This window comes from Candida jiufengensis (assembly GCF_024610255.1).
Source record: "Candida jiufengensis strain CBS 10846 chromosome Unknown scaffold7, whole genome shotgun sequence".
In the NCBI taxonomy this organism is placed as follows: Eukaryota; Fungi; Ascomycota; class Pichiomycetes; order Serinales; family Debaryomycetaceae; genus Lodderomyces; species Lodderomyces jiufengensis.
In genome coordinates this window covers 414,430-427,403 of record NW_026261556.1, presented here as the reverse complement: position 1 = coordinate 427,403, position 12,974 = coordinate 414,430, and the positions used below count along the sequence as shown (strand labels likewise).

General features: G+C 27.8%; 4 protein-coding genes across 4 annotated transcripts; 3 read left to right on the top strand and 1 right to left on the bottom strand. All coding sequences in view use genetic code 12, as the record gives it.

Moving 5' to 3' along the window:
- Positions 1-770: 770 nt before the first annotated feature.
- On the top strand, positions 771-2,591 carry GAP6 (Gap6p; the record flags this gene model as incomplete). Its single annotated transcript, XM_051766757.1, has 1 exon — positions 771-2,591. One exon carries the CDS (start codon positions 771-773, stop codon positions 2,589-2,591), a length of 1,821 nt encoding a protein of 606 aa, XP_051622018.1.
- Positions 2,592-4,234: 1,643 nt separating this feature from the next.
- HSL1 (protein kinase) lies at positions 4,235-8,302 on the top strand (the record flags this gene model as incomplete). The annotated part of the gene is made up of 1 exon (XM_051766756.1): positions 4,235-8,302. The coding sequence occupies one exon, from the start codon at positions 4,235-4,237 to the stop codon at positions 8,300-8,302; it is 4,068 nt and encodes a 1,355-aa protein (XP_051622017.1).
- Positions 8,303-8,515: 213 nt separating this feature from the next.
- KGF54_000802 (uncharacterized protein) lies at positions 8,516-9,124 on the bottom strand (the record flags this gene model as incomplete). The annotated part of the gene is made up of 1 exon (XM_051766755.1): positions 8,516-9,124. One exon carries the CDS (start codon positions 9,122-9,124, stop codon positions 8,516-8,518), a length of 609 nt encoding a protein of 202 aa, XP_051622016.1.
- Positions 9,125-10,703: 1,579 nt separating this feature from the next.
- HYS2 (DNA-directed DNA polymerase delta subunit) lies at positions 10,704-12,140 on the top strand (the record flags this gene model as incomplete). The annotated part of the gene is made up of 1 exon (XM_051766754.1): positions 10,704-12,140. The coding sequence occupies one exon, from the start codon at positions 10,704-10,706 to the stop codon at positions 12,138-12,140; it is 1,437 nt and encodes a 478-aa protein (XP_051622015.1).
- Between the last annotated feature and the right edge of the window lie 834 nt (positions 12,141-12,974).

The window sequence follows — 12,974 nt, the reverse complement described above, 5'->3', positions numbered from 1 at the left end:
TGATTAAAATTTATCGGCTAAATATTTCAAGGATTAGAAATATGATTCAACAACCGTGAAAATTCAAAAATGCAATTCAAAGAATTTTAAGCTTGGTATGTTAACTTGACTAGAAAAAAAAAAGAAAGTCAAATAAAAGAAAAAAAAAATTTCTTAATAAGTTTTAAAAGGCATTCTATACATTCCTTAACCGGAGAATTTACTTAATTTAACAAATGCCCTTCTTAATTAAAACACCTCTTGAATTCTCTACTAAAAATGAGTGCTTCTTCGCCCTGTATAGTCTCAATATCAACCCCAGTATTTATGGCTCCTTTTTGATGTAAAAATTATCTTGCCCCTATTCATTTACTATTTTGATTAAGAGTATGAGTGAATCTCATTTCAATAAAATAATGTCAAAAAATAATTTTTAAAATTTCTATTTTAAAACGAAAAAGAAATTTTTATTCAGATTGTGACACAAAAAGAAAAACAGAAAGGTTGCAAAAAGAAGTACAGAAATTTTTACGCACCGGAGTATAGTTTCAAAAATTATAGTCATCTTTTAATATAAGGAAAGTATAGTTTAATTATGTATTCATAAATATGTTTTAATATAATTAGATTATTAATATCAACTTTATAGTTGAATTGAAATTTTTATTTTACGATATAATCCTGTAATCGAGATCTTATCTAACTATTAGAACCTAAACAAATTACAATTAATCAATAGAAATCACAATTGATAATCAAATAAAATACCAGAGTCATCAACATTATTTAATATGTCACAATCACCAGAACCATCTAAGATTCAAAAGGATAAATATCTAGAAGATGATAATTTATCATCGACATTTGCATCAAGTAATCAAAGTTACAACAATACAACCTCAAATACAAATACACATACATATAATGCATCACCTACAAGAAGTAAACCGAAAGAAATATGGACAAACTTTAAAGATTCATTTAAACCACCAACCACAACCACAACAACCACTCAAATAAATTCATCATCAGATCTAGAGTCAGGAGACAATAACAATGAAAAACCCACCACTCAATCACCAGCACCATTAAAACAATCATTAAAAAAGAGACAATTACAAATGATAGCATTAGGTGGATGTGTAGGTTCAGGATTACTAGTAGCATCAGGATTAGCGTTGAAACAATCAGGACCAGCTTCAGTATTGATTGCATGGGTAGTTGTTTCAAGTTTTTTATATTGTACAATGCAAAGTTTAGCAGAATTATCAAGTAATTTCCCAGTTAGTGGATCATTTGCAACTTATTCAATTAGATTTATTGATCAATCATGGGGATTTGCTATGGGTTGGAATTATCTGATGTTTTGGGTTGTTGTTTTACCATTAGAATTAGTTGCAAGTTCAATGACTATAAATTTTTGGAATTCAAATATTAATAGTGTTGTTTGGGTTGCTGTTTTTTATGTATTAATTTTTGGATTAAATTTATGTGGAAATAAAGGGTTTGGAGAAACTGAATTTATTGCTAGTATTGTGAAAGTTTTAGGGATTGCTGGATTTAATATTTTAGCTATTGTTTTGATTTGTGGTGGTGGTGATCAAGGATATATTGGTGGTAAAAATTGGAATCCACCTTTTGCTCATGGTTTCAAGGGTTTTGTTGCTGTATTATTAACTGCTATTTATTCATTAGCTGGTACTGAACTTGTGGGATTAACTTCTGCTGAATCTAGTGGTGATGCACGTAAAATATTACCAAAAGCCATAAAACAAGTTGTTTGGAGAATTTTAATTATTTATTTATTAACTTTGGGATTATTGGGGACTTTAGTTAATGCAAATGATTCTGAATTATTAGGTGGTGGTGGATCAAGCGCAAGTCCATTTGTAATAGCTATTAGACAAGGTGGTATAAAGGGATTACCTAGTGTTTTTAATGTTGTTATATTAGTTGCATTATTAGCTATAGCAAATTCAGCAGTTTATGGATTTTCAAGAACTATATTGGCATTAGCTGAACAAAATTTAGCACCTAAATATTTTGCATACGTTGATAGGAAAGGTCGACCATTATTTGGTATATTGATATCAGCAATTATTGGATTATTAAGTTTTGTTTCTGCATCAAAATATCAAGAAGAAGTATTTGCTTGGTTAGTTGCATTATCTGGATTAAGTACATTATTTACATGGGGTTCTATTAATGGTGCATTTATTAGGTATAGAGCTGGATTAGCTGCTCAAGGTAAGTCATTAGAAGATTTAAGTTATAAATCAAATACTGGTGTCATTGGAGCTTACTATGGATTGATTATGAATATCGTTGTATTATGTTTACAATTTTGGTTAGCTTTATTCCCCATTGGTAAATCACCATCCGCAAAGACTTTTTTCCAAACTTATTTAGCTGCTGTTATAGTATTGTTGTTTTACGTTGGTCATAAATTATGGACTAGAAGTTGGTGTTTTTATATACCTGCTTCACAAATTGACTTAAATAATGGTAAATCTGAACATGATATTGAATTGATTAAACAGGAAATTGCTGAAGAGAAGGAAAAATTGAAATCTAAACCTTGGTATTATAGATTATATCAGTTTTGGTGTTAGGGAGTTTTAAGGGGTTTTTTGTTATGAAATTGGAATAAAGCAAGTGTTTGTATTCAAGAAAAAGTTTTATGATTATTTAATGAATAAATTAATGAATAAGATGATGAAAAAAGTTTTTATTAAAACAACTTCCTGTAGTCAAACTTTCATAAATAAGGTAGAAAGCTCTTGTAAACCTCAGAATTATGTCAGATTGAAATCTAAATCTAAATCTGTGTAATGTATAAAAACCCGGGTATTATACATTAAATTACAATTATAGATCTGCAAAATCTGTAATTACAGGAGAAATACCACAAGTATGTCACTTGTCGAGAAATTTTTATAATTTGATTAAATCTAATTTTTAATTTCGACTGAGAATCAAATATTATAGATCATAGACTACAGATTTGGTTGAAACTTTTCGATTTTTGTTCGTTAAAAGACTAAAAAACAACAATATACTAATGAACTGAATTTGAAATATTAATTTAGTTGGTAGTAGTATGTAAATTTACGAACTATTAAAAAGCACCTAATAAGTAACTATAAATATTATCCCGATTATTTGGTCTCAATTAATAATCTATTCAAAATATTTATTAATAATATTACAAATATAATAAAATTTCAAGATTTTTAATACGCGCAATACCAACTCACTCTAACTTGATACATTTAATTATAATATTACATTCTTACTATATTTGTTAAATATTTACTATCTACTACTTAACAACCAATTCTAGAAAAAGAAATAGAGTAAACATTTTTCATTTTTCTTGAACAAACATCTAATAGTGATAATATTTACGACTTGAATTTAGAAATTCAAGATCTTTCACTTAAATTTTGTAATTCTTTTTCATAGCTGATTTAATCAACATCATGGATTTATTCAATATAGAACCTGTTAGCTTATGGCTAATATATTTAATAAGGCTTGTTAATTTTGAACTCTAATTAAAAATTTATTAATGAAAATCGCGTAATAAAAATTCCAAAACAAAGGCTACCAAATACAACACGTGACTTCAGTTCTATATAATAATCTAATAATTAAATAACACAAAATCAAATTAAATTCTCACCAAAACAAAAACAACACGAAAATTAAAATAATTTATTTTTTACAAATTTTTTGGTTTGAAAGAAAGTTTTGAATTTTAAAAGAATTTGAAGTTTAAGATTTTTTTTTATTTGATTTGATTTGAATAATTTAAACACTTTCAATTTTTGAATTAGACTTTAACGTTTTCATTTCAATTCATAATATAATCAAGAATCAATTCAAAATTGGATTATACAGTTATTTTTTTGTTCTTCTTGTTAAATTCAGTATTGTCATTTTGATAATTAAATTATTTTAAGTCAACAAAAACCTGGTTGCCGATTAAGCAATATTTCAAGGTATTATAAACAGGTCAATAAATAATTCAATAAAAACATACCGTTGGTGTAAATACATCGTTCATTCGTTTAATTATAAATTTTAATTCATTTATTTTCATTTATTTCATTTCATTTTGTATAAAATTTGAGTCAAGATTTACTACTTGACTTTAGCATTAATCAACAAACTTTTTATTCCAAATTGCATTTTATTTTCATTATTCAAAACATAGATGACTACAACAGTTGTTCATCAAAATACAATATCAATGTATGATCCTAATTATACAATACCGTCAGATCATCTATCTTCAACAAATGTTGATAAAGTTGTTCAATCAGTTACAAATGCAACGAAAAGATTATCACAAATTTCAACAAGTACAAATACTTCATCAAAAAAGAGAAAATCTCAAAATAAGATAGGACCTTGGAAATTAGGTAGAACTTTAGGTAGAGGTTCAACAGGTAGAGTTAGATTAGCTAAAAATATTGAAACTGGTCAGTTAGCAGCAGTTAAAATTGTACCTAAATCGAATTTCAAAAAATTTGAAAATCCAAAATACAAAAGAGGAGAAATTGAAGGTGAAGATGATACTCAAAGATTACCATATGGAATAGAGAGAGAAATCATTATAATGAAATTAATGTCACATCCAAATATTATGGGATTATATGATGTTTGGGAAAATAAAAATGATTTATACTTGATATTGGAGTATATTGAAGGTGGTGAATTATTTGATTACTTGATCAAAAAAGGTAAACTACAAGAATTTGAAGCAATAAATTATTTTAAACAAATTATAAATGGTATAAATTATCTTCATCAATTTAATATATGTCATAGAGATTTAAAACCAGAAAATTTGTTGTTGGACTTTAACAAAAATATTAAAATAGCAGATTTTGGAATGGCAGCATTAGAAGTGAATGAAAAATTATTAGAAACTTCATGTGGTTCACCACATTATGCATCACCTGAAATTGTTGCTGGCAAAAATTATCATGGTGCTCCTTCTGATATTTGGTCTTGTGGAATTATATTATTTGCATTATTAACTGGTCATTTACCTTTTGATGACGAGAATATTAGAAAATTATTATTAAAAGTTCAAAATGGGAAATTTATAATTCCTCATGATATAAGTTGGGAAGCAAAAGATTTAATTACCAAGATGTTAAAAGTTAATCCTTTGGATCGTATTGAAATTGATAGTATTTTGATACACCCATTATTAACTAAATATCCAGAACCTTCTGTTTCTTATGCATCAACCACTACATTGGATATTAGACATTTGAATATTAAACCAATTGAATCAGTTGCCAAAATCGATAAAGAGATATTAAAAAATTTGTCAGTTTTGTTTCATAATTGTAATGAAAAAACTATTATTTCAAGATTATTGTCACCAAATAAATGTCCCGAAAAGATGTTCTACTATTTGTTAATGAAGTATAGAAATGAACATGTTGCAAGTTTAACTTCTAATGATGTTTTAGAAAGTGAGTCCGCCAAAAAATCAATGCCAAGATCAACATCCATAGTTCATACAATTATATTCGATGATGAAACAGGTGAAGCAATAACAACCACAACCGAAAGGAAGAAAGTTACTAAATCAACATCAATTTATTCGAATAAATCATTATTAAAATCAGCGTCATCGAAACACATTTTAGGAAACATCACCAATAAACAACCGAGTAATAGCGGAAACACCACTAAACTATTTAAAGCTTCAAATTCATTTAATAAAAGTAAAATTAATCAGCCTCAAATTTATAAAGATAAAAGTCGTAATACATCATCAAGCTCATCATTAAAATCAAGTAATTCCAAAAAAAGAGCTGCAGCCATTTCAATTACTCCACCAGATAAAAGTCCAATGAAACCAGTCTCCACAAAACCATTACAAGGACCACCACAATTAAATAAATTACAAAGACACAAAAATTTATCAGGAAAATTTGGAAATAAATCAATCAAAAATTTCGAAAATATTTGTGATGAAATGTTTAATGAAGATCATGATGATAAAGAGAATGAATTTCCAGTTTCACTTGCACCATCAAGAACTGCTTCCCAGAAGAAAAGAGAAGGAACATTAGCAAGAAGAGAACGGGAATTGGCAGAACAAGTTCATCAAAGAAATGAAGCAAGGGAATTGAAATTACAAAAAGAGGAACAACTCAAACGTAAACTACTTGAAGAAGAAGAAAAAAGACGTAATGAAGAAAGAAGAATTAAAATTGAACAAGAACAAAAAGAATTACAATTAAAACAAGAATTAGAAGAAAAACAAAGAAAAGCAATTGCAAGATTAAGTAAACGTCAAAGCGCTCATGATTTTGAAGGATTATTAGATACCAATAATAAACGTTCAGTAACTGAATCAGCTCCACCTATTATATCATTACTAGATCCAAGATCAAACCCAGTAGCTAGAGCAAGAACTTTAGGGGCACCATCAAGATCTAAATTTTTAGTGAATACCACCGCCAACACCAATAACAGTCCACAAATTAATGAAAACACTTCAAAGGTTTTGCATAAATTGGGTATTGATGTTTCACCTTCACCTAAAAAATTCACAAGAGATTTTAAAACTTCAAGTTCTAAAAATTTGTCATCATTAGTTACCCCTTCACCATCAGGTGGATTTAATAAAGGTTTGAAAACTTCAAGTTCAAGAAATTTAGCAGACATTTTGTTAGATGATGAATCAAAACCACTTAGTGAAAAACCTTCAAAATCAACTTCAAAAACTTCATTAAATAAAAGACATAGTACTCAAAGTTCATATTATAAATCGATGCTCAATAACATTGATGAGAATAAAACTCAAAACAAAATGGGTTCAATTCCTGTATTATTGAATTCAGAAGCTGACGAGTATGATGCTTTGCCTAATCCTAGATTTTCTAGATTTTCATTTGGGGGTTTAATGGCTCAAACTGTTGCAAATGGCGAAGGTGATACTACAATTATGGATCAAACTATAAACAACTCAAATACAGTAGTTAGAAGATCAAATAAATCAAGAAACTCAGGTCTAACCGGGTTGGGTATAAAAGTTAGAGATACAACTATAAAAGAAGATGATGTTGAAGAAGAACAAGAAGCAAAAGAAGAACCATTAAATTCATTAGATAAAACGAATCATAGAAATTTCCAATTACATAAAGATGTTAACTATGACGATGATGATAATTCAGATGCAACAACAGTTGAATCAGAATATTCCTATATTTCATCGAATCATTTACAAGTTATTCAAGATCATGTCAATAATAATAACAACCAGATTGAAAATGATTTATCCAACTTTGATTTAATTAGTTCAAGAACTGCTGATGTTGGGAAAGTAAATAAACAAAAACCAAGTATTGTAAGTTCAAAGGAAACGTTAATTGAAGACCATAAGGATGAAAATGATGATACAATTCAAAACACTTCAAAACATTCGGATACTTTCCAAGCACAAATAAATGATGAATTTGATGATGAAGATGACTTATCAATTGTAGAAAGTTCAATAATTGATGAACCAATAAATGGAAATTCAAATAATTTAAATAATGACTTTAGAAAATCAAGACATTCAACTGGTATATTCAGTACTGCTCAATTACCAAGATCACCTCATTTACTTGATCAACAACCAGCAACAACCACCGAAAGAAAAAAATCAATATTGAAAGATCACGTAATAACAAGTCCAGTACAAGATTCATTTGTACCAGAACCAAAAGAAAATTTATTCAGAAGATTATCATTAAATCCAAAAAGAATAGCACCAAAAGCTCCTCCACAAGCTCAACAACAACAAGCTCAACAACCACCTCAACAACAAAAAGGTCATAATAGATTCAGTAGAATTTCAATTATTTCGAAAAATCTTTTGGATCATCCTTCACCACAACCACCAAAACAAAAACCAACGAAATCAAATTGGTTTAAAAAATTCTTTCAATCATTAACTACAACAACTCAACAAGAAGAACCAAAAAAAGATATCAAGATAATAAACACCTCCTTAAAATTCAAACAACTATTAAAACTACTCAAATCACAAATTGAACTTAAGAAATTAGATGGCTCAATCACTAATTGTAGTATAGATGAAGTAAATGGTACAATTACGGGTGAAATCCCCAAGAAGTTTTCAAATTCAGGTAAGAAACTTCAATTTAAAATCGAAGTGCTTGATTTGATAAGTTCTTGTTCTTTACATTTGATTAAAGTAAAAGGAAATCAACGTGGGTTCTTGAATTTTAGTAAGATTGTTGAATTTGTTATTCGTAATGAAGAAGAAAAGATTGGTTCTTAGTTCAGATTATTTTGTATATTATTACATTTATTAAATAATTTTAATCTATTTATATTATTACTTGGACTATACTCTTAATAATAGTGAATGCTAGCAGTTAAAGTGTGGCAGCTCAGAATCTTTGTTGGTGCATGTTGAATTATTGAATTATGAACCTGGTATGTAAATGATGAATCCGGAAAAATAAAACTAAAGTTGTACAACACAGCAATTCTAATTTCTTAAAGCTCTTAATCTTTCAGCTAATTGATCTTCTTTTTCTTCAGATATAGAAGTAGTATTAACAATAGGTTTCTCAACATCAACAGCAGCAGCATTCAACCCTTGTTTCATTTCAATACCAGCTTCATCAGCAACTTGATTCAATAATTCATCAACTTGATCTTGAGGAGTAGTTAAAGCACTTACATTATTTGTACTTGATTCATAATAATTAGTAGCAGAATCTAAATTTTCAAATTGATCTTCAAATTTATCCATAACTAAAGAAATACGTTCTAGATTCATTGTTTGTAAAGCTTTATCCATTCCTTTAATAACTTGAGTCATATTACCAGTGACTGATCTCATTGTAACTGCTGTTTGAACTCTACTAGCTACTGCATCAATACGAGAACTTAGTCTAAGTAAATTAACTCTTTCGTTGGCTTTACGAATGGCGTTTTGTGCGTATAATTGAGCTATATCGTTATTACCTTGTGTGAGTGCTTTTTTAATTTTAGCTTTTTCTTGAGTTTCTTCTTTTGATGCTTTTTGTGCTTGTCTATTTAATTGTTTTGCTGTGAATTTTAATTGAAATAATGATTGTTCTAGTCCTGACATTTTTTATAATGATATTGTGCTATTTGTTTATGATCTATTAGTTGCTGTTGGAATATGTAGCTTACTGATAACCTTGATTAGTGGTACAAATGATATGATAAATACTTGATGGTCTATTATTTGATTGGTACTTCTGTTGTGTTGAAATTCAAGTTGAGTTACAAGATTTAAGTGATTACAACTTTTAGTTTTTGTGTAAATTCTATACAGAAATATCAAAATTATTTGGAGTTTAATTTCATTTTCAATATAACTACTTTTTTTATTTACAACAACGTCTTCATTACGGTTAACCAAATAAAATTACAAATACATTATCGAATTAACAATAATGTATCAATTGATGTTCAAAATTCAAAAGAATTCATCAGCTTGAATTATTACTATGATTAAATTTAAAGCATAATTGGAAATTTTTATCATATGAACCTACATTCAGTGCAAAGCATTCAGTGCTACAAGGTGCCTTAATAAACTCTGAGATAAAAGTGCATTTTGAAAGAAACCTTTGTTTAAATTGGCTTAAAAAATTAAATTGGAGTATTGATTGTTGTTATAAGGTAATGCTAGCTTGTTTGTACTGTATTTAATTTATTTGTTGAACGATGGTAATTTAAGGTGATTCATATTAATCAATCTAGAAACCTATAGAATTTTGCCAAATGAATTTAGAATTTAGACTAACTAATTCTTAAACGAATAATCGAGAGTTTAGGAAATGGTTGTATCATAGTGGATTATTTTGGAATTCAAAAGCTGTTTTGAATTATGGATGTCATGTTCAGTAGATTTCCTGGCAGAATATTATGATTCCAGTCTTGAAAAAAGATCTGGAGTTGATTAGTTTTGCTATGCTGAACTTTTTGATACATCATTTTTACAAAATATTGAGAAAAGATGAATATGATTTGAGTTTGGAATCTTCTGAAATTCATCAAGTGCATTTATTACCTGATGTATTTCAGAAAACTTTGATTTTGTAAACTTTGGTTTTGTAAAATTTAAGCTTGATGGAAGATTCAGTTTTTCTTTGAAACTTCAAATGCAAATTGAACCTTTACTCAAGAACAAGAAAGTCATAATGTTGGTGTTTTTGCATATCAATGTTGTACTTGAATTCAGAAAACTAGTGGCAAATAACTAAGAGCAAATTCACGTTCCGTCTTGGTCAATACTCAATTTTAGCAAGAGGATTGGGTAAATCATCAAAACATTGTACATTTGATCCACCAGTTTACTTAAGACATTAATATAATCATTATGAGTAGCTTGAGATGCATAAGAAAAGTTTTATATGGTTCCTTTAAATTAATAAACACTTTGACAAATTAATGGGACAACATAAAGACCAAAAAGAGGCTCGATTGATATAGCTTACAATGACAATGAAGTGTAGCTACTACAAAAACCTTTCGTAATGATGATCTCTTGAAGTATGAGCTAGTAATACCTTTTGTTTAAAACGCGTGCTAACAACTGCGCGTAAAATTGTTTCAGTACCAAAACGCGTTTAGCATGTCAAATTTATTATGTACAGCTTATTCTTTAATGATTCAATCTTTATACATAATATCATTCAATGTCACCATCATATACAAATTATATTAATAATGATCTGGATAAATCTATAGAACGCCATCAAAGCTCAATTAACCAAGAATTTGAAAAAAGAAATGAATTTTTCATAGATCCAAAAAGCAAAAAATATGATAAACAATATTTTTCAATGTATCAATATAGATTAAGTATATTAAAACAAAGAATTTATGAAAATGCAATGTCAAAATGGGGTCATGGAACAAGAAAAGTTAATGATCAAACTATAATAAAACAAGATAAAATATTAGATATAACAAGTGGTAGATTATGTTGGGTAATTGGAACAATTTTTTGTGATGCAAAATATAAATTAGATATCTTGAGTGATGTTGAAAAAGGTAGTGATGATGTATTACCTTTAGTACCTGTAAGTTATTTAGATGAAAGTGAACAGTCAATAGTAATGTTGGAAGATGAATCAGGTAGAGCTGTTTTACATAATGAAGAATTTTTGAATAATAATCTTTTGGTCACTGGATGTATAGTTGCAGTATTAGGAGTTGAAATTCAAGCTGGAATATTTGAAATAATGGATGTTATATATCCTAAATGTGCACCACAAAAATCATTAACATTACCAACACCCACAAATCAATCTACAAAAATAGCATTAGTATCTGGTCTAAATATTGGACTACATGGACATTATGATTTAAAATTAGAATTATTGAAACAATATCTAACTGGAGAATTAGGAGGGGATCAAGATAAAACTTTCAATGGTTCAATATCTCAATTAATCATAGCTGGTAATTCAATCGAACCCATACAAGATATAACAGCAGAGAATGATTTAAAAAATTTCATAACAACAAATAATTATGGATCAAAGAATATTTCAAAATATAATAATGAATCATTAAAATTATTAGATCAATTTTTAAACGATGTACTAATAAATTTATCAGTTTCAATAATGCCAGGAGAAAACGATCCAGCAGAAATTTGTTTACCTCAACAACCATTACATAAAGCATTATTTAAAACCAATCAATCAATTTTGGGGAGTGATAGATTATCAAGATTAACTAACCCAGTATGGTTCGAACTAGATAATATTAGATTCTTAGGAACTAGTGGTCAAAACGTAGATGATATAAAGAAATATTGTACAAAAAAATCAACATCAATAGAAATAATGAAATCAAGTATGAAATGGCAAAATTTTGTCCCCACAGCTCCAGATACTTTATATTGTTATCCTTATGAAAATTATGATCCTTTTATCTTTAATAATGATTTACCACATTTATACTTTGTTGGAAATCAAGATATGTATGGTACAGATATTTATGAGTGTGCAGATTCTGGTTCCAAAATAAGATTAATTAGTTTACCTGATTTTAAAAAAACTGGAGAATTTGTTGTAATTGATTTACTGACATTAGAACCAGAATTAATTAAAATTGAACTATAAAAATTACTTATATTGTTTATTGTGCATACAAAAATTAATAGCAAATGTATACTGATTACTATCCAATTTTTTATTTTCACTTAATTTTCATTACTATTAATTTATGACTGCAAAATAGAGTGGTAATTTCTCATGAAAACTCATATTATAATATGAGATGTTGGCCATTGACACGAAATAATTTCAAAATAATTAAGCGTAAATAATTGTATACTATCTGAATAAGTTAAACCATCACCTTTAACAATTTTGACCACCAAGAAGACTTTACAAGATTCAATATCATCAATGAGCTTAGATCATAAATCATTTTGAAATACCCCTTAAACTACTTTTCTAGGAATCATTATCAATTATTGAATATGTTTTTTTCTCTTTTACCAAAACTTTATATGGTTTTTAATTGTCCATCTAGCTTGCTAAATATAAAGAGATAAACAGAATTTGAGAGTGGGAAACGTCAATCATTTACAATCATGTAATCTAAAATTAGATTCTTTGTTTCATTGTTATTCTCATGTTCTGTTTTCCGTGATGGAAATAAATCACGAATCAAATCACTTTAATAAATGGTAAAACCAATGAACTTGAATTTTAACACAGCAACAATTTGCTATTTGAACTTCGATTCATTTACAAATCCATAATAGGACAATTTAGACAGATGTAATTGAAATTATGGTCCAATAAACAAATTTTGCAACAATTTATATTCTATATGATATAAATGCTACCAAATTTGGCTTATCTTTTTACAAGCAACTAAATTACTGCATACTATTATACTAATATTATTTCTTCTTTATTTAATTGGCCATATTAAAATTATTAAGC